General features: G+C 43.8%; 1 protein-coding gene across 2 annotated transcripts in view; it reads left to right on the top strand.

Annotated features, from left to right (window-relative positions):
* ATP8B4 (ATPase phospholipid transporting 8B4 (putative)) overlaps nucleotides 1-22,293 on the top strand; it is a 111,282-nt gene that overhangs the window by 37,284 nt on the left and 51,705 nt on the right. The window contains exons 2-6 of one of the 2 annotated variants that reach the window (XM_035132049.2): nucleotides 2,230-2,387; nucleotides 5,457-5,529; nucleotides 6,660-6,730; nucleotides 10,423-10,505; nucleotides 22,040-22,198. In XM_035132049.2, coding sequence (XP_034987940.2) covers nucleotides 2,335-2,387; nucleotides 5,457-5,529; nucleotides 6,660-6,730; nucleotides 10,423-10,505; nucleotides 22,040-22,198 — 439 coding nt within the window. In that variant the 5' untranslated portion in view covers nucleotides 2,230-2,334. The remainder of the gene's footprint in view (nucleotides 1-2,229; nucleotides 2,388-5,456; nucleotides 5,530-6,659; nucleotides 6,731-10,422; nucleotides 10,506-22,039; nucleotides 22,199-22,293) is intronic. The other variant, XM_035132046.2, reaches the window with a different exon arrangement.

The raw sequence follows: 22,293 nt of genomic DNA, 5'->3' as shown, positions 1-22,293 counted from the left end.
GTACAGTTCTGTTGATAGTTTCAGTTACCTTCTGCCAAAACTCTTTAAATATAGGCAGAGATCATCACTCTTTGCAATAGGATGAAATATTCTTGTGATAGCATCATTGGCAGGTAAGACTAATAAACAAAACAACCTCAAAGTACTCATGGCCCAAGAGTCACTAGAAAACAAGAGTCCTCTAGCTCAAGACGTGTTTTCAAGAATTCAGGACTTCAAAAACACTAGCACAGAACAATATTACTCCCTACGGAAGGGAATTCTCTGACCAGGCCTGGTACCAATACACAAGGCTACATTAGTTTAGCCTTCAGAAGTCCCAGGTGAACCTTTTACCCAATCATCCTGGGCTAGAGAAGGTCAAGAGAGAGCACACTGTTTGTAGAGTCTCTAAAAAACAACAGCCCTACTGCAGCACACCAATATCATGTTGAGTGTTACTACAAAACAAACTCACTGTACTTCCAAACATCACTGGAACTTTTATTTGTTTTATATGCACTTGGTATGCATCCTACGTTTGGGGGTGTGTGGAGGGGTGATTATTGATGTTTTGAGCTGATTCCTCCATACACTTGCTTTCCCTCCTTGAAGCACTTCCCCAACGGGAAAGAAACTTATCACCAAACGAATGAATGAATTGATTTATTACGGTAACAGACCAGAGATGTTACCACCAAGTTTCTTCACAGGCTGTATTTGGAGAGCCCAGTTTCTTGTATCCAAGCGTAAGATGAAAACCTGTTCCTTGATCTCGGAAACCATCGTGCAAAATTTGGTTGCAATAAGTTTCGGAAGAAGTGTCAAAATGCAATTAGAAATCAAAGAACTTTCCACAATCTATAGTAGATTTAAGCTGCAGTACAGCTAAAAGTTTACCTTGGAGCAAAGATCATTGACTGTTTCCTCTCTACCTGTATGTCATTAACCTTTTTCCTTCTATGAAAATGGTTAAGCCTGCTGCTGTCCTCCTTCAGAGCCTGGCTACCATAGCCATGGGGTTTTCACTGTTTTAAGTTTGTATGAAATAATGTGTTTGATCTACTGTACACCATACATTTTGATATCTGGGAATTGTAGTCTACTGAACTTACAGAGCTACAGTTCTAACGCCCTTAACAAATTACTGTTTCCAGGATTCGTTTGGGGAGCAGTGGGAGCAGAGATGTGCTTTAAATGTGCTTTGAAAGTATGTTGTGTGCATAGTCATAATCAATCCTGGATGCCTATTTTCTTTAAACTGTTTGCTTCGTGTTGCACACACAGCTGTTTAGATGCCAGGAACTAGGCTATGTGTCTGCTGCCACTAATACCGTTTTCTGCACTGGGTGAGATAAAATGCAGAAGAGAATAGGCATGGAAGAATAGGGGCATTCTGGCTCTAGATGAAAATGCTGCCGTTGAAAACTTTCCAGGACAACATGTACTTGGATTGAAATAAAAGCGAAAGTCTGATGTATAAGCCAAATGACCGGGCCAATCGCCTTCTAAATCTGGCCTACAGAATGTGTCCTTTTATTTAAAATGTATCCCTGGGTTATTTGTGGGGCATAGGAATTCGTTTGCCCCCCCCTATAGTCCGGTCCCCCACAAGGTCTGAGGGACGGTGGACCGGCCCACGGCTGAAAAAGGTTGCTGACCCCTGGTGTCATGGAGCATTTCGCATGGTTGTATAAATATGTACCGGTAAGCTGCTTTTCTAGCTGCTTTTCTATAGAACAAGTGGATTAAAAGAACAAACAAACTAAAAATAAATGACCCTGATCACCTTTTTATAGAGTAACCCACATCATGAAATTTATTGTAGTCACTTACCAATACAGTAGTACCTCCGGTTACGTAACCCTCTGGCAGGGCCAGCTCTAAGGCAAGGCTGGGTGGTGCAATGCGCCAGGCCGCTGGGCCGCCAGGGGGCGCCACGTTGCTGTGCCCGCGGCAGCCGTGCTGCACCCGCCAGACAACCGCGCTGTGAAGCGGGGGGGGGGCCTGCCGGAGGGATCTGCGCACCACGGTGCCAGGGCGCCAGATACGCTTAAGACGGCCCTGCCCTCTGGTTACGTAAACTCTGGGATCCAAGGTACAGAGGTACCACTGTATACAGGTGCCAAGATGCATGCTATTTAATGCTATATCATCTTAATTAAAAAGAAAATTCAATAGGCTGATGATATAAGGTGGCTTGGTTTTTTTCATGTAGTACTTTTGTATCCTGCCTTTCCCCCATCACAGGAACATGGGAAGCTCCCTAATACCAAGTCAGACACTGGTGCACCTAGCTCAATATTGCACCTGTCCAGGGTTTCAGACAGGGGCCTTTCACAGCCTTAGCTGGAGATGTCGGGGATTGAAACTGGGACCTTTTGTATGCAGAGCACCCGCTCAAGTCAGTAAGTGTCAGGCTTCCTCCCCCCTTTAGCAGTAGATAAGGATAACAAAGCAAAAGGAGCCTCTTACCAGTTAGAAATTTAAACGATCACAGCGAGAGAACAAAGAATCCGTTCCTGGGAATGAAGATGCTCCCAATTAAGGGTTCTGCCCACTTCCTCCCTACTGCATCTTGCAACCTGATCTCGCTACCACTGTGCTTTCTGTGCTGCCACCTTATCTGTTTTCCTTGACCTTGGCCTGAGTGGATGGACGCTTTCTCTCTCCCGGTGTTTCTTCTCCTAGCTGCTCCCCATCCAGTATTTCCTAGCTTCTGCCTTCTGAACTATGTCCCTCTGCAAACCACTGTTCCAAATCTATACAGTGGTACCTCTAGATAAGTACCTGATCCGTTCTGGGGTGCCATTCGCGCCCTGAAAAGTATGTATCGTGTGGTGCTTCCGTGCACGCGTGAAGCGCACAGGACGCTTCTGTGCGTGGGGGGGAGGGCGGAACCTGGAAGTAAACACTTCCGGGTCTGCCGCATACTTAACCTGAAAGTAGACAACCTGAAGCATACATAACTAGAGGTATGACTGTACTGTCCTGCGAAGATTCAGGATCCTGATCAGGGGAAGGGGGAGGCTCCCACCATTCCTCCTCAGAGCAGCCCTCCTCAGCACGGTCCCTGACAGTAAGCGACTGCCCTCAAGGCAAAGCTCATGGACTTCCAGGTTGCCTTGCAGACCCAGGATAGTTGAGCTTAGCAAAACGATTTGGCCATTGCCCTCCGACAGTGCTGTTCGGGCCAATCTTTCTGTGCCAATCTACAGCTTTGGAGAGGTCTCTCAGAAGCATTGACGGGATCCCATTAGAGTTTTGTACGTTACACTTAAGGCTGTGTGCCTTTTGCTTTCTTGAAAATTGTGGTGTTATGGCCATGAGAAGAAAGGGGCACAAGCAAAATGAGCCAAACTAACCCTTCCTCCTTCCTAAGCTCACTGCAGCCAAATTTATCTCTTTCTCTGGCTGTCTCCACGAAGCAGACCCGCAGAGTTAGTGACTTGCTTAAGCTCACTTGGCAGGGCCCTGACAGAGATGAGATTTGAACCCAGGATGTTTCGCCACTATGCTGTCCCAGCTCTGTCATAACTTTACTATTCAAACTTTCCCTCTACTAAACTTCTAGGCCTGTGTAGCTGCTTTATAAATAGCTTGCTTGCAATACTGGAACAATGTGCCCACTTGCCTCATCATAAATATTTATTCCCTAGCTTATTTTTATCCTCCATTCCCATCTGAAGTAATAAACCATTTCTTAAATCATAAAACAATGTTATGTCCTTTTCTTTTCCCATTTTTATTTGAGTGGCCCAACAGCAGACCCCCCTCTCCCGTAGCCGGACCTCAGATCAAGGAAAACACATGGCAACCTATTTGAGATTAAAATGGCCACAACTTTTTAAAATTTGAAATGTAGGGAACCTTGGTTTAGGCATTGGGTGTATATCCCTCTTGGCACCCAGCTGGGAGTCTGAGGCAAGACAGGGTCCTGCAGGAATATGGGGACACTGCAAAACATAGAGGGAAGCTCTATGGCCCACTGCCGAGCTCTCCCCTCAGGACCCCTCTAATGGGAAACCCTGATATCTCTGCCGCAGAAAGGAGTGAGCCACCACAACACCCCTTCCTCGATTGTTGGACTAAAGGATTCCGCCCAAGGTCCAAAACCACCAAAGTTGTGACCAATTGCTATGGGGAAGGCAAAACTTGCAGGGCAGGGGGAATTCCTTCCCGGCTGTGAAAAACAGCAACCATCATCTGACCGTAGCAATGCCCATGAACCTGGAAAGGAAAAGGTTGGCCTGGAAGAAAAGATACATCTTCTTCTTCTCTGGTGATCACTTGTAGCCAAGTAAGATTGTCTTCCATAAACATGGTCTTAACAGTGAGTCCGTAAGTGACTGTGGAGGCCAATTCTGGACCCACATGTCCTTCCACAGTGGGGACATAGGTTTCCAGGTGGGAGTTGGTCACGGTGAGGGTTTGCCAAGCATGCCCTCCTATTAGCATGTTTCTCTCTTTCGTCCTGAGTTCGAGTGTATTCAAAGCCCATGACACCTTTGGTAAAGGCTGTCCTCCAACTGGAGCGCTCGCAGGCCAGTGTTTCCCAGTTGTCTGTGTTTATCCTACATTTTTAAAGATTTGCCTTGAGAGAGTCTTTAAACCTCTTTTATTGACCACCAGCATTATGCTTCCCATTTTTAAGTTTGGAATAGACACAACATGACCAGTCCAATGAAGTTGATGTTGAAGAACCATCACTTCAACACATGTGATCTTTGCTTCTTCCAGTACCCTGGCATTAGTCTGCCTGTCTTCCCAAGTGATGTGCAACATTTTCCAGAGACAACGTTGATGGAGTCTTTTGAGGAGTTGGAGATGATACAATTAGAGGGAGGGCTAGCTGGGTGACGCTCTGGGGCCAACTGCGCCGCTGGCATCAGCGCAGGCCCCTTTTTTATCCTTTAGGAGCAGACCGGAGTGAAGACTGCAGATTCCCGGTCCTCTACTCTTGCCCCACCCCACAGGCCACTGGGGATAGGGTGATTTGAACAAGGGGGGTTGGCAGGGAACCCAAAACAACTCCGCTGCAATCATTGGGGGGGGGCAGAGCCAATGGTCAGTGGAGCGGAGTGGCTGCTGGAGGACGATGGGGCCGCACACCGGGCCATAAACCTTGCCCACCGCCAGACCCGGTGAGCGGTTATTTCCCCCCATTATTTAATTTCTCTACAAATTAATCTAGAATCAGTGGAGGCCAGTCCATTAAGGGAAATGGGCCACTGCCCACCTCCCAGCTTCAGCCTGCTCTCTTTCTTGCAACCAGTCAGGGAGCGGCTCTGAATATCATTGGCTATGGCTCTACTCTTCAGTTCCACCAGCCCCAAAGAACACAGCCACCAATGTCGATAAGATACCGCTACTTATTAATAAAGGATTATGTTTCAGTAAGGAATTTCGAGAGACCCCCCCTCTCCCACAACAGATAAATGTTAAAAACGTATAATGCATATTCTACTTCACTGTAGATTGCAGAAAGAAAAATGGATGAATGTGAGAGCTGGAGACATCATTAAATTGGAAAATGACCAGTTTGTGGTGGTAAGTGCCTATAACTTTACTTCTTTAGAATATGTATCACTGAGAATGATATCTTGTCCTAAACATGGTTAGGAAATAGGAAGCAGGTCATCCCTATTTCTTGCCTAAATCGCCTCTCCTTTGGTTAGCTTTAATTATGTCTGCATGGGTGTTGAGCAGGGTGTGCGAAACAGCTTCTACCCTGATTTCAAACTATTCTTCTAAAGGTGAACATGGTTCGTTCATGATTGACACTGCATCATTATTAATTAGCTGAATATGAGCTCTGGATAAGTCGGTGGAAAGCATTATTAGAAATAAAATGATCAAATATAGGTGTCCTAGGTTTTTTTTTTGGGGGGGGGTGTCCTCTAGGTGTTGTTGGACTCCAACTCCCATCGCTGGTGGCCATTATAGCCTGTTAAGGGACGATGGGAGCTGCAGTTCAAAAACATCACCACCACACTACTCTTGAAAGAGAAGAATGCGTCTTGCTGAAGAAGGCTCAGCATGGCTCCTGGAATGGTTAGTCTGGTTTCAATGAGCTTCAAGAGTTCTTTGTGAGTCTTATCAAGCATGTGGATAGGGCTTATCTGAGCAGGTATTATTTACTTGAACTTTCGGAAAGCTTTATATTCCTTCACCAAAAACTCACGAGAAAGCTTAGCGGTCACAGAAGAAATAGATGGTTCCTTATTACTGAATGGCTAAAGAACATGGCAATTCACCAGCTTTTTACTGTGAATTTCACCATTATTGAACGCTGTGCGATATATACATTTTTGGAAGCAATTTCCCCTATTAAAATGCATTTTTGTATGTTATCGTCACTAATATATGCATCTGGTGCACCTGTCCCGCTAATATATGCATTTTTGTACAAACCTTTGGGTTGGATAACTTCATTGCAGAGAAGTGTGAAGGACAGCAGTGCTTTGGTTCATATATTTTGTGCCAAAAACTACAGATTAGGTGGTTTTTCACAGAAATGCAAACAAAATTCAGTTTCTCCCCTGGCCTTAACCTGCAACCCACCCCCTATGTCCTAATCATAGGTGTTTGCTAACATTTCAAAGATGATAGGAATATGCAAATAAAATACGGTTGTGCAGTTACTTTAACAGTGCTGAAAATGTTCCTTCCCTTTATAGGCTGATCTGTTACTCCTTTCTAGCAGTGAACCACATGGACTATGTTACATCGAGACCGCAGAGCTTGATGGGTATGCATGTTTTCAATCTATTTTGCCTTTAACATAGTAAAGTGCTGGTCCATCCAGCAGTAATTATAATAATAAAGGTAAAGGTAAAGGGACCCCTGACCATTAGGTCCAGTCGTGACTGACTCTGGGGTTGCGCGCTCATCTCGCATTATTGGCCGAGGGAGCCGGCGTATAGCTTCCAGGTCATGTGGCCAGCATGACAAAGCCGCTTCTGGCAAACCAGAGCAGCACATGGAAACGGCGTTTACCTTCCCACTGTAGCGGTTCCTATTTATCTACTTGCATTTTGACGTGCTTTCGAACTGCTAGGTTGGCAGGAGCTGGGACCAAGCAACGGGAGCTCACCCCGTCACAGGGATTCGAACTGCCGACCTTCTGATCAGCAAGCCCTAGGCTCAGTGGTTTAACCACAGCGCCACCTGGGTCCCAATAATAATAATAATAATAATAATAGTTTATTATTTATACCCCACCCATCTGGCTGGGTGGCTCCCAACAAAATATTAAAAAAAAAATACGATAAAACATGAGACATTAAAAACTTCCCTAAACAGGGCTGCCTTCAGATGCCTTCTAAAAGTCAGATAGTTGTTTATTTCCTAGACATCTGATGGGAGGGCGTTCCACAGGGCGGGCGCCACTACCGAGAAGGCTCTCTGCCTGGTTCCCTGTAACCACACTTCTCGCAGGGAGGGGACCACCAGAAGGCCTTTAAAGGTCACCACCAACACTTTGAATTGTGCTCGGAAACGTACTGGGAGCCAATGTAGGTCTTTCAGGAGTGGTGTTATATGGTCTCGGCGGTCACTCCCAGTCACCAGTCTAGCTGCCGCATTCTGGATTAATTGCAGTTTCCGGGTCACCTTCAAAAGTAGCCCCACATAGAGCGCATTGCAGTAGTCCAAGCGGGAGATAACTAGAGCATGCACCACTCTGGCGAGATAGTCTGCAGGCCTGCCATTTTCCTAGGTAATCACAATAGCCACATCATGCATGTTTTGTGGAGATGAATACCAAGTTTGAACTAAGGAATCCCTGTTTTTTCAAGTAGTCCTCCACAATGTGAAGTTGCAGGAGGTCTTTCTGTAGCTCTTCGTTCTTTTGCATGTCATTTCTTCTGGCACCTTCGCAGAAGTTATTTTCCAGTGAGACTTTTCTGTGGGCTTTTCTTGCTAAAGAGCAATGAAGTGACCGGGGGACCCTGTTGTCTGAATCCACTCTGTGCCTACAAATCTGCACCACGAATGCTTTCAAACGTTAAAAAACATGGCAACATGCACTAAACACGTACTTACTTTTTAAGACAGACATTTGATATTTGGCGCTAAAGAGTTCTTTCAAGGGCCTCTTGGCGGGGGGAATAACTATTTCAAATTCCCTGTTTCACAGTTTGGTTGCTGCTACTGTAAAATGATATTAATTTCCCTCCGAAGTACAAAAAACAACAACAACCTCAGCATGAACATCTGTGTTTGTTGTGAACTCCTTTCCGATGGCAGTGGTTTTGCCCTTCCCGTTATACTTAGTAACCTGTGTGTGGGATGTCTAGATGTGGCCTGACTAAATCATATTTGTTGTTTTCTTTCTTCAGAGTCTCAAAACAAATAATTGCTGTGCAGATGTTCAACCTTTACAATGCCAGCTTTTTAATCGAAACAAAACCAAAGCCTATAGCTCTTTCATTATAGTGCAATTCCAGTTAGTCCGGTGGGAAGTGAGTTTGCATCCTGCCGGGGGGGGGGGGAGCCTGTCCAGCAGACTTGGCCCCTTTTCACTGGTCATTAGCGGCCACAGTTCTCACTGGGCTGATGAGTTAATTAGTTTTTCTGCGACTGAAACCAAGGGCATACACGTAAACACTGTGCTACTACAGTACATTAAACAATCTGCTGGATCTCTGCACCACCTGTGGGTGGAAGAAGGTAAAAAAGGTAAAGGACCTTTCAGGCCGAGGGAGCCAGAGTTTGTCCACAGACCGCTTTCCGGGTCATGTGGCCAGCAGGACCAAACCGCTTCTGGCGCAATCCATCCAGATGGATGGAAACCAGAGCGCACAGAAACACTGTTTACCTTCCCACTGCAGTGGTACCTACAGTTGTACCTCGAGTTACAAACGTCTCAGGTTGCAAACTTCACTATCCTGGAAGAGTTACCTCGAGTTGAGAACTTTGCCCCAGAATGAGAACGGAAATTATGTGCCGGTGGAGCAGCGGCAGCAAGAGGCTCCATTAGTGAAAACATGCCTCTGGTTAAGAACAGTTTCAGGTTAAGAACGGACCTCCGGAACAAATTAGGTTTGTAACTAGAGGTACCACTGTATTTATCTACTTGCACTGGCATGCTTTCGAACCAGCAGGAGCTGGGACAGAGCAACGGGAGCTCACTCCGTTGCGGGGATTCAAACCGCCGAGCTTACGATCGGCAAGCCCAAGAGGCTAAGTGGTTTAGACCACAGCGAAGCCTCTGGTCGCAAACTGCAAGTTAAGATCCAAACAAGTGTTCCTAAAATGAGCACTCCGAGTAATTGTCAGAGAAACCTACGTTTCAAGGGTTTGAACACCTAGCCCCTTATAACTGCACACTGTTGTTTGCAGAGTAAGATGCAGCAATCCAATGCAAAATGTCTGATGTGATGTCATTGCATTGCACAGACATGCCATGCAGTGACATCACATCCTGTTTTGCTGATTGTTACCAGGGAAGAGGGGAAGAGATGCAGCTACAAGTGTGTCATTATGGGTGGTATTCAACTAGTCTATTTTTAAAAAAATTATATTTATGCTTTTCAGGTTTATACATTTCACTAATTTTACAGTCAGTTTAACATTTCAAAACTTCCTTCCTCCTCTTTCTGCGGTTCCTTAAATTTATTTTTAATATCTTCTGCATATCCAAATTAACTTAATTTGCTCATTTATTCATCTACTTTAAATATATACTCCTATAAAACTGCAGGTTATTACAACAATCTTGCCAATCTTGTCTGTTTACAGTTTATCTATAAATATTCAATAAACCATTTCCATTCTTTTATAAAAAAAGTTTGTTATCTTGATTTCTTATTGTTCCAGTAAGTTTCGCCATTTCTGCATATTCTATAAGTTTTTGTATCCATTTTTCTTTTGCTGGGACTTCAGCTTCTTTCCATTTTTGAGCGAGTAACATTCTTGCTGCTGTAGTAGCATACGTGAATAAGTTTCTATAATTCGACTAGTCTAGGGACTCAGCTATACAGCTGCAAATGTAACGTTTTAAGAGTGTTTTAAGTTCATTATACAAATGTGACACTAGATGGCGATGGTGAGCTAATACCAAATTCAATATATATTTTAAAACTTTTTGTAAAAAAAGCATTTTCACAGTGGTCACCACTGATCTAGTTCAAGCCTGGGTTACTTAAACTAGGGAACCTCCTGTAATTTTTAAGAGTGGTTGAAGGTGGTAAGCTGGAGACATCATGTGCACATTAATTTCTTTTGCTGTTCTATAACTTTTTTGCTCCGCTATTGCAAAAACAATTTCACCAGGAGTTACAACAGAGCAGGGGAGAAAATACATATCTGTGTTGGCACTCTTTTGTTTCTTGCGGGGGGACACACCTTTATTGTCTACTTCCAGTCAATATGCAAGATCATGGGATTTAGTTCCAGAGAGATGTGTGATGTGTAAATAGTATACTACAAATTTTACAGCGAAACCAACCTAAAAGTGCGACAGGCTTTACCCGTGACCTCAGAACTTGGAGATGACATTACCAGGCTTGCAGAATTTGATGGTAAGTAACTGAAGCAATAGCCAAAGTTTAAGTTTTGGAAACTTAATCGGTTAACTTTTATTTTAACTTTTATTTTGCTGTGTCAGAAATTCCCGGTGGAAATTCCTGTGTATGAAATCAGGTACTACCTGAAAAGTAACTGTGTTATTGTCGTCATGCCATATGATTCATGTTTTCATACATTACCAGACTAGTCTGTCGGACTAGATCACAAAAAAAAATCAGCTGCTGTCATGCTTACTGTTTGATCCTGATGTCTCTTTGATCCTTATTCTTGGCTTGTTCTCTGGTCCCAATTGCTCATTAGTCTTGACTTGGGGCTTGATCTCCAATCCTGCCTTTGGGTTGCCTTCAGATCCTGATTTACCTTGATCTAGGCTCCCGGTTCCTGCTTCTCTCCAGACTGCTGTTTGAGGCCCAGCCCTAACACAGAGCAAGAGGCATCCAGCTCCCAATTCAGGAAAGTCAGATTATTTCCCAGGCAAATGAATTGCTGTGTGCCACCCTGATTTTTGAGATTGCTGTAATGGGATGCAATCTCAAAAATGACAGAATGATCTCGATACGAATCCAAGGCAGACCTTTTAACATCACAGTAATCCAAGTTTATGCACCAACTACCGGTGCTGAAGAAAGTGAAATTGACCAATTCTATGAAGACCTACAACACCTTCTAGAAATGACACCAAAGAAGGATGTTCTTCTCATTACAGGGGATTGGAATGCTAAAGTAGGGAATCAAGAGATAAAAGGAATAACTGGCAAGTTTGGCCTTGGAGTTCAAAATGAAGCAGGGCAAAGGCTAATAGAGTTCTGTCAAGAGAACAAGCTGGTCATCACAAACACTCTCTTCCAACAACACAAGAGACGACTCTACACATGGATATCACCAAATGGGCAGCATCGAAATCAGATTGATTATATTCTCTGCAGCCAAAGATGGAGAAGCTCTATACAGTCAGCAAAAACAAGACCTGGAGCTGACTGTAACTCAGATCATCAGCTTCTTATAGCAAAATTCCAGCTTAAACTGAAGAAAGTAGGAAAAACCACTGGGCCAGTAAGATACAATCTGAATCAAATCCCTTATGAATACACAGTGGAAGTGAGGAACAGGTTTAAGGATTTAGATTTGGTGGACAGAGTGCCTGAAGAACTATGGATGGAGGCTCGTAACATTATACAGGAGGCAGCAACGAAAACCATCCCAAGGAAAAGGAAATGCAAGAAAGCAAAATGGCTATCCAACGAGGCCTTACAAATAGCGGAGGAGAGGAGGCAAGCAAAATGCAAGGGAGATAGGGAAAGATACAGGAAACTGAATGCAGATTTCCAAAAAGCAGCAAGGAGAGACAAGAGGGTCTTCTTAAATGAGCAATGCAAAGAAATAGAGGAAAACAATAGAATGGGGAAAACCAGAGATCTGTTCAAGAAAATTGGAGATATGAAAGGAACATTTCGTACAAAGATTACCATAATCAAGGACAAAAGTGGTAAGGACCTAACAGAAGCAGAAGACATCAAGAAGAGGTGGCAAGAATACACAGAGGAATTATACCAGAAAGATATGGAGGTCTCGTACACCCCAGGTAGTGTGGTTGCTGACCTTGAGCCAGACATCTTGGAGAGTGAAGTCAAATGGGCCTTAGAAAGCACTGCTAATAACAAGGCCAGTGGAAGTGATGATATTCCAGCTGAACTATTTAAAATTTTAAAAGATGATGCTGTTAAGGTGCTACACCCAATATGCCAGCAAGTTTGGAAAACTCAGCAATGGCCAGAGGATTGGAGAAGATCAGTCTACATCCCAATTCCAAAGAAGGGCAGTGCCAAAGAATGCTCCAACTACCGCACAATTGCGCTCATTTCACACGCTAGCAAGGTTATGCTCAAAATTCTACAAGGCAGGCTTAGGCAGTATGTGGACCGAGAACTCCCAGAAGTGCAAGCTGGATTTCGAAAGGGCAGAGGAACCAGAGACCAAATAGCAAACATGTGCTGGATTATGGAGAAAGCTAGAGAGTTCCAGAAAAACGTCTACTTCTGCTTCATTGACTATGCAAAAGCCTTTGACTGTGTCGACCACAGCAAACTATGGCAAGTTCTTAAAGAAATGGGAGTGCCTGATCACCTCATCTGTCTCCTGAGAAATCTCTATGTGGGACAAGAAGCTACAGTTAGAACTGGATATGGAACAACTGATTGGTTCAAAATTGGGAAAGGAGTACGACAAGGTTGTATATTGTCTCCCTGCTTATTTAACTTATATGCAGAATTCATCATGCGAAAGGCTGGACTATATGAATCCCAAGCCGGAATTAAGATTGCCGGAAGAAATATCAACAACCTCAGATATGCAGATGACACAACCTTGATGGCAGAAAGCGAGGAGGAATTAAAGAACCTTTTAATGAGGGTGAAAGAGGAGAGCGCAAAATATGGTCTGAAGCTCAACATCAAAAAAACCAAGATCATGGCCACCGGTCCCATCACCTCCTGGCAAATACAAGGGGAAGAAATGGAGGCAGTGAGAGATTTTACTTTCTTGGGCTCCTTGATCACTGCAGATGGTGACAGCAGTCACGAAATTAAAAGACGCCTGCTTCTTGGGAGAAAAGCAATGACAAACCTAGACAGCATCTTAAAAAGCAGAGACATCACCTTGCCTACAAAGGTCCGTATAGTTAAAGCTATGGTTTTCCCAGTAGTGATGTATGGAAGTGAGAGCTGGACCATAAAGAAGGCTGATCGCCGAAGAATTGATGCTTTTGAATTATGGTGCTGGAGGAGACTCTTGAGAGTCCCATGGACTGCTAGAAGATCAAACCTATCCATTCTTAAGGAAATCAGCCCTGAGTGCTCCCTGGAAGGACAGATCGTGAAGCTGAGGCTCCAATACTTTGGCCACCTCATGAGAAGAGAAGAATCCTTGGAAAAGACCCTGATGTTGGGAAAGATTGAGGGCACTAGGAGAAGGGGACAACAGAGGACAAGATGGTTGGACAGTGTTCTCGAAGCTACGAACATGAGTTTGACCAAACTGCGGGAGGCAGTGGAAGACAGGAGTGCCTGGCGTGCTATGGTCCATGGGGTCACGAAGAGTCGGACACGACTAAATGACTAAACAACAACAACCCTGATATTTTGTGGGAGAGTGGTATATAAAAATTTGAATACAGTTTTATATGTATAGTCATACATTGGAAGTCAAACAGAATCCGTTCCGGAAGTCCGTTCAATTTCCAAAACGTTTGGCATGAAGCTCTGAAATTGACTTCCGGAACAAATTCAGTTCATAACCAGAGGTACCACTGTACAAAAGTAGGGCCACAAGGAGCCTGGGTTTCACTTCTCTCTCTCTCTCTCTCTCTCTCTCTCTCTCTCTCTCTCTCTCTCTCTCTCTCTCTCTCCCTCCCTCCCTCCCTCCCTCCCTCCCTCCCTTCTGTTGTGGTGTTCTGTATATAGTGTTAAGGTTTAGTTTTATTATAAGCTATTGTAAGTTTAAGTTAAGTCTGCTGCAACTGGATTTCTTATAGGCAGTGTCAATCCTGAATGTATTGGATTTGCGACCATTATGCTCATTTGCCTTCAGTAGCAGTAAAGCTCTGCTGGTCTATTTTTGGAGAATCCTGCAACGTGTTTAAGTTTTTGCTCCGCTAACTATCCATCAGAGTTCTCCTCTGGCTCAATATTGAGTAGAATCTCAATGACAATCATCACTATCTCCCCCACATATCAGCAACCTGCTCCCTCTTCTGCCCAGTGCATGCTTAATGCTGACCGAATTCCTCCCTCTGATACCTTTGGCCAGACCTTTATGTCATAACAGCAGATTTGTTTCATCAGTGGACAAACCAAAATGCTTGTTTACAAAGCTATTGTACTACCAACCTTACTGTATGCTTGTGAAACGTGGACCACATATAAATGCCATCTCCAACTCCTGGAAAGATTCCATCAACGGTGTCTCCGAAAATTTTTGCACATCGCTTGGGAAGACAGGCGAACTAATGTCAGTGTACTGGAAGTGTACTGGAAGAAGCAAAGATCACCAGTCTCAAAGTGATGATTCTTCAACATCAACTTCGTTGAAGTGGTCATGTTGTGCGGATGCCTGATTATCATCTTCCAAAAGAACTACTCTATTCCGAACTTAAAAACGGAAAGCGTAATGCTAATGCTGGGGCAAAAACAGAAGAGGTTTAAAGACTCTCTCAAGGCAAATCTTTAAAAATGTAGTATAAACACTGACAACTGGGAAACACTGGCCTGCGAGCACTCCAGTTGGAGAACAGCCTTTACCAAAGGTGTCATGGGCTTTGAAGAAACTCGATCTCAGGACGCAAGGGAGAAACGTGCCAAGAGGAAGGCACACTTGGCAAATCCACACAGTGATCAACTCCCGCCTGGAAACCTATGTCCCCCATTGGGGAGGGACGTGTGGATCCAGAATTGGCCTCCACAGTTACTTATGGACTCACTGTTAAAACTGTGTTCATGGAAGACAATCTTACCGGGCTAGGAGTGATCGAAGAAGAAGAAGAAGAAGAAGAAGAAGAAGAAGAAGAAGAAGAAGAAGAAGACAAGTAGGACATGAGCACAACAGCACTTTCCCCACTTGCAATTCCTAGCAACTGACATTTGGAGGTGAATCATAGCCTTCATGCCTCCTGAGATTTCTAAAAACCTCCAAGGATACCGCATAGACTTCAGCAACGCAAGAAAAAGAGCAAATTTTCTTGGCTGTTCTCAATATTCCAATCGGGCTGGTGTGCAAATTTTCGTTGTTGACCAGGTTTGTGTGTTATAGTTCTAGTTTCATTTGTCTTTCTAGAACCTGTTAATATTTTTGGTACTTTTTGTTAACAGAAATACTTAATACAGCTAGCGTTCATGTTCAGAAATTGAATTCTTCCAGATTGAGAAGGATTAGGTTGTTTAGGCCGGAGGAATAGCCAGGAAACTTTAAATGGATGGGCCAAGTGATATTTTGGTTTGGCCGCGACAAACGGCATTTTTTCCACACAATGTAGTTTATATATATATATATATATATATATATATATATATATATATGCACATAAATTATCGTTTGTAAGTAAATAGCATATGAAGCCAGCAAATGTTTGTTTAAAATAAAGAGTGGAATATTTATAGCGCCAATTTTCCACATGTAATAGAATGGAATGATGAGAACGCATCAAAGGATTTTGATGTTATTTGCAGTTCACTGCGCCATTTGAATATATTCTGCACATCTTTCCCCATCAGGATATCTTTGGTTTTAAAGGTCACAAGGCAGCATTATGAGGAGGTAACATAAGCTGAACTGCTCAATTGTTCAATACAATGGGAAAAGGGCATAGTCTTCTGTAGACACAAAATGAAGCATAAAACTAAGCAGGCCTGGGTTCTTGTCAGTGTTGGGATAGAAAACCACCTTTGAAAATGTGTGTATACAGCCTTGAGTCCCCTGATGGAGGAAAAGAGAGATTTAAATGCTTTTTAGACCAGCAGGTGATGCCTTATGTATGTGGGGTGGGGGCTTTTTAGTGGTGGCTCCTCGCATGATGAACTACTTCACTACTTAGATGCACCTGGCCTCTTATTTTCTTTTAGGTTAGGAGGGAGGAACATGGGGCCAGTCTTGGCTTTCCAGGGGGTCCAATTCAGCCTGTGAGGCCGTTTTCCCCAAACTATAGACACCTGTCAATCAGCTGATGTCACCGGATTATGTCAGCAGATAGGGTTCAGACCTGCTGGGTGCTGCTTTACCAGTGTGTTTCCTTGCCTTCATAGTTTGGCTTAGCATTACTTGTGAATAAAGCCATAGCATTCAGTGCCTTCTCCTCTGTTGCATCACGACACATCGCTAGCTTGGACACAGAGTCTTCTCTCTTGCATTTATTTATTGCAGCTTCTTGGGCTAGGAATGGATTAATGTCAATTTCGGTTTGTTATTTTTCCAGTCTTACATTCAGTTCTCAACATTTCTGCAGCAATTTGCTTTAAACACACACACACACACACACACACACCTCTCATTGGCATTTTACTGCATATTCCACCCCCACCCCCCAAACATACATTTTTTGTTTGACTAATACACGCATTTACAACAAGCAATTATAACATTTTGCAGCATAACAACTTAAGTTCTTAATACCACATGCACCTTTTAAGTTTCCCTGCCATTTTTAGGTGAGGATGTGTTTATTAACTTTCAGTAATTGTCAAAATAAGTCAACTTATAGACCTTGATCTTTGTCCCCCACCCCCTCAGAAAGGGCTGACCCGATTAAAGAGTTTGAGATTTTATATAGGAATTGCTAGCATTGCTTAACTCCTGCAACTCTATATTTGCAACCTGTTTAAGATTTAGCTTGCAGTTGTTTTAAATTTGTTATTTAGCCTTCTTAGACATAAAAATGTTTTCCAGAGGGGATATATATATCTATAATCAGCCAGGCAACTCAATCAGCTGCAATTCCAATTATAGTTGATGAAAAAATTGCAGTCTATTTTTTCATATTTAATACTAGGTTATTTTTTTATTGTTGTTGTATCTTCAGTTTTTGACTGTTGCGGTGGTCTGGTTCTTGCTACTTCTGACAAGTTTACATATTTTGCATGACTGTTAATCCTCAGGGTGGCACAGCGTTTAGTAACAGGAGTCCTTATAGGAAACATCCCATATCTTGTGGTCATCCTGACAGAACATCTTGCAACTGAAAAGCAGAAATATAAAACATGAATGGTTGTGTGGCAAGTTCCCGACCCACCCCCTTAGGTGGGTGACACAATCATTTAAGGTTAATGGGCTGGAAAAGGCCACAACTTTATTGATTACAGGTGATAACCGGTATTGGCTTAGGCATTGGATCTAACCGGCTATATCTGACTCCAGCCCATCTGCTGGGAGTCCGGGAAGGGTTAACCACCAGTAGGGGGAGCCCTGCTGATGCACATCAATTAGGAGCTCCCCCGGGGGTCACCGCTAGGGGCGTGCATTAGGCCCTAGCCTCCCCAGGCTTCGGACAGGGCCACGCCCCCCAGGAATCCTTTAACGCAGGCATGTCAAACCTGCGGCCCTCCAGATGTTTTGGCCTACAACTCCCATGATCCCTAGCTAGCAGGACCAGTGGTTGGGGAAGATGGGAATTGTAGTCCAAAACATCTGGAGGGCCGCATGTTTGACATGCCTGCTTTAACGGAATACCCTTCAAGGAGAAAAACACCTGCCAGACTTTTAGAAGACACCTGAATTTTAATATTGTATTTTAATATCTTGTTGGAAGCTACCCAGAGTAGCTGGGGGAACCCAGCCAGATGGGCGGGGTATAAATAATAAATTATTATTATTATTATTATTATTATTATTATTATTATTATTATTATTATTATTAGAAAAAACCCACAGCTCCAGCATGATCACCATTGGAGGCAATGTTGCCGTCCCACAACAGGGTAAGCCAAAAACAGTCACTGTTTGGGCGGTAAGCCAAAAACAGATGAAACACGTACAAATGGTTTTTCAAAATGTCATTCTTTTTTATGCTTCCACCCACCCTCCCACCCTGTTTTTAACACTCTCAATTGCACCTGAGCATCCTACCACCCCCCTGGATCGTTCCAGCTCACCCCCAGGGGGCAGTATCGCCCACTTTGGGAAACATAGTCCAAAACTCAAGATACAGCAGCAGCAAAAATGAACCTAGTATTAAATATGAAAAAATGGTCTGTAATTTTTCATCGACTATAATTGGAATGGCAGCTGATTGAGTTACCTGGCTGATTATATATATAGACATATATACCCCCCTGGAAAACACTTTTCATGTCTAAAAATGCCAAATAACAAATCCAAAAGAACTGCAAGTTAAATCTAAACAGGTTGCAAATATACAGTTGCAGGAGTTAAGTTATGCTACCGTAGCAATTCCTATATAAAATATGAAACTCTTTAATCGGGTCAGTCATTTCTTGGTTGGGGGGGGCAGAGATCAAGGTCTATAACAGGGTTAGGCAACCTAAGGCCCGTGGGCCGGATGCGGCCCAATCGCCTTCTCAATCCAGCCCACGGATGGTCCAGGAATCGGCGTGTTTTTTACATGAGTAGAATGTGTCCTTTTATTTATAGTGCATCTCTGGGTTATTTGTGGGGCACAGGAATTTGTTCATTCCCTCCCCCCAAAAATATAGTCTGTCCCACCACATGGTCTGAGGGATAGTGGACCGGCCCATGGCTGAAAAAGGTTGCTGACCCCTGGTCTATAAGTTGATTGACTTATTTTGATAAATACTGAAAGTTAATAAGTACACCATTACCTAAAAACGGCAGGGAAACTTAAAAGGTGCATATGGTATTAAGAACTTGTTTTTATTCAACACTCCCAGTTGCACCCAAGCATATTACCACCCCCCTGGATAGTTCCAGCGCCTCCATCGTCCACTTTGGGAAACCCTGATCTAGGTCATTTTCAGCAATCTTATGCTTTATTCCGGTGGCAGTGGTCTTTAAAATTGCAGTGGTGCCCTTTGCGAAATTCGGTGCCCCCTTGTCCCTCGCCTTCCGCTCTGCTCAATTCACTACTCTATGGTTGCAAAACCCTGCAGTGCCCTCTAGTGTTGGCACCCAGTGGGGCTGAACTGGTTTCACTGGCTGTCTCCGTTTATTCCAGCTTCAGTAACAGTGATCAGTAAACACGGAGCAATTCTTCCCCCCCCCCCCATAGGTTTGATCGGTCTTGGAAAATGCACCTATTTAAAGGGTCCCTGTGTGTCCAACAAAAGCATTTAAAACATAGTGCGCAACGCTGAACATGTGATCTCTATTAATGGCATTTCGTACATCGGGATAAAGCAAAACAAGTCCCATTGCAGCCAACTGAGATCAGTGTGTTTAGATTAAAAACAGGAATGGCATCCTATAGACGCAGACACAAAAGGGATGCAGAGGAGGCCACATATATTCAAAAGTAGCACACGCGCCCCTGGTTTTGGCCATGTCTTTTAAATCTGTAGTCCATCTGTGCTTAATCTGCATGACCTCAGGGTTGAAAGCTTGGCTGAGCTCAAGTTGCAGAAGCTGAACTCCACAAGACAATGTTAAGATTGCTAAACTTTAGCAAGGTTAACACATAAAGAAAGCAGTTCTACCTTGCTGCATTATATACTGAGTGCATTTCGCTCCCCCCCCCCCCCACAGTTGTAGATAGTGCAGAGCCATTTGACGCCCAAGTTTTTTTCCTTGACAGTTTCTAGCATTACTTGAACAAAAGTCATACCATAAAACCTTCTCAACAAACAAAAATGGAAAGCGAGCGAGGTCCCAGCTAAAGAAGAATGGCAACTTCAACTGATGTAATATGCACAGCTTGCGGAACTGACATATAGAATAAGAGAATAATAATAATACACAATGGAAGAAGATTGGGAAATGTTTATTGGATATATGGGGGGGGGATTGTGTACACTTGAAAACGTTGGCAGCATTAAGATACTGTAAATTCAACAGTGTAAATAAGTTTTGATGGATGTAATAATGACCGTTCCCCACATAAAAGGGAGGCGCATTTTGCGCGGTCGTGCGCAGCCCCCTGGGATCCCTGAGGCATCCCTGGAAGTTCAGAGGCTGGCGCTGCCTTCCTGGGCTGGATACTGGTGGACTCCGCCCACACAGTTACCTGTCCAATCCAGCTCGGGGAGGCGTTGCCGGGGGGATTGGCCAGGGAGGAGGAGGTAACCTTACCGTGCACACGGCTGAAGCAGAGTCATTCCTGGGAAGCAGTTGACAGCTCCAGAGCTTCCCCACCCTCTACTCCCCCCCCCAAAAATAATGATTGCATTACAGGTTATTTTCTTCCACAGGCGTACACGCATGCAGGCGCTGCTACAACAAGGCTGCTGTTGAAGGGCCGGAAAGGAATTTCCCTGCATTGGCAGGTTTCGCCTTTCCCGTAGCAATTCGTCACAACTTTGGCGTATGCAGGCCTTGGGCGGAATCCTTTAGTCATCTACATAAATGGGGGCATGGGGCAGTGACCCCCCGCCCCCATTGCGGTGGTGATAACAGGGTTCCTGTAAATGGGACTAAGGGGGAGGCATTGACCATACACAATAGGCTGTCATTGCCCTCCCCCTCCAGTGGCTGCAATCGAGGGGGGCAGGCTATCTGCTTGAACATATGTTCTCCAGAGCTAGCCCAACCCCCACACATGCTGGATAACCCTGAAATTACCCAGATCCCCAGCTGGGGGCTGGGAAGGATATACACCCAATGCCTGAGCCAAGGTCTCCCTACATCTGAATTCTTAATAAAGTTGTGGCCAATTTTAATCCCATAGAACGTGGTCTTGTGTCATCATTCTGCTCGGGGCTGCCTGACGCTTTGGGGGACTCCGCCTGACTGCGCAATGGAATACTGAATGGTTTGGTTTCCAGTATATAAAATATGCAGGGATTTATGTTATGCAAAATGAACCATGGAAGGAGAAGAAGGGAAGTCATTGATATGTGAAGGTTGTTTAAATGAGTATTCTAAATTGTAAAACAGAAAAATTAATAAAAATTATATATATTTATATAAAACAAACAAACAAAAATAGGTATTACAACTGGGACTCACAAGATAATGTTGAAGTGTATCCTCATTGCCTAGCAATTGCCAAACAAACTACGAATAGCATTGATTTGGGCATACAGTGGTAGCTTGGCTTCCGAACAGCTTAATTGCCGAACAAATCGGCTCCTGAACGGCTCAAACCTGGAGGTAAGTGTTTCAGTTTGAGAACGTTTTTCGGAAGCCGAACATCCGATGTGGCTTCTGATTGAGTGCAGGAAGCTCCTGCAGCCAATTGGAAGCTGCTCCTTGGTTTTCGAACGGTTCTGGGAATCAAACGGACTTCCTGAACGGATTAAGTTTGACAAGCAAGGTACCACTGTATGGCTCATATTATTATTATTATTTTCAGATGACTTGGCAATCTGGATTGTGGCTTATTGTTTTCGCAATGTGGCAGGAGCAGGGGAGGAGTCCGGTGGGAACTAAGAGCATGCACCAGCAACCTTCATTTAAAACAAGCTATGGTTTAATAGGAACAAGCAGACTGCTGGTAACGATCATCACATTGAACCACAGTTTGTTTTAAGCTATGGTTTAATGTGACGTGAACTGCACCCAAGCATCACAGCCATGTTTTACCACATCAAATTAAAACAACAATGAATAATCATGTGAATCGAGGCTTCAGACAGTATCTATAGTATGTCTAAGCAATATTAGGGCCTTAGAGGGTTGAATATGCTGTTTTTAAAAAGAAGGTCATTTTATGACACTGTGTCACATTGAACTGAACTGTTAATGTATGTAGACATTTAATGTTGCTTGTTGTACAAGGCGTTTTTCCCTCCAGTGCAGGGGTGGGGTGGGGAATCAGTCCTAGGAAGTCCTTGTTAAAATGTGGAACACTTGAGATGCTTGCAGATAGTATCTAAAACACAATAAAGCAACCTATTTGATTTTCATTTCATAGGAGAAGTTGAGTGTGAACCTCCTAATGGAAAACTGAATAGATACGCAGGAGTTCTTTCCTGGGATGTGAACAAATACTGCCTTAATAATGAAATGCTGCTGTTACGAGGTTGTATGTTGAGAAACACTGAGTGGTGCTTCGGAATGGTTATTTTTGCAGGTAAATATGAACTTTTTATGATGTCTAAGCTTACTAACAAAAACAGGACGCGGGTGGCACTGTGGGTTAAACCAGAGAGCCTAGGGCTTGCCGAT

This window comes from Zootoca vivipara, chromosome 14 (genome assembly GCF_963506605.1).
Source record: "Zootoca vivipara chromosome 14, rZooViv1.1, whole genome shotgun sequence".
NCBI classification, from domain to species: Eukaryota; Metazoa; Chordata; class Lepidosauria; order Squamata; family Lacertidae; genus Zootoca; species Zootoca vivipara.
This window is presented reverse-complemented; position numbering and strand designations above follow the sequence as displayed.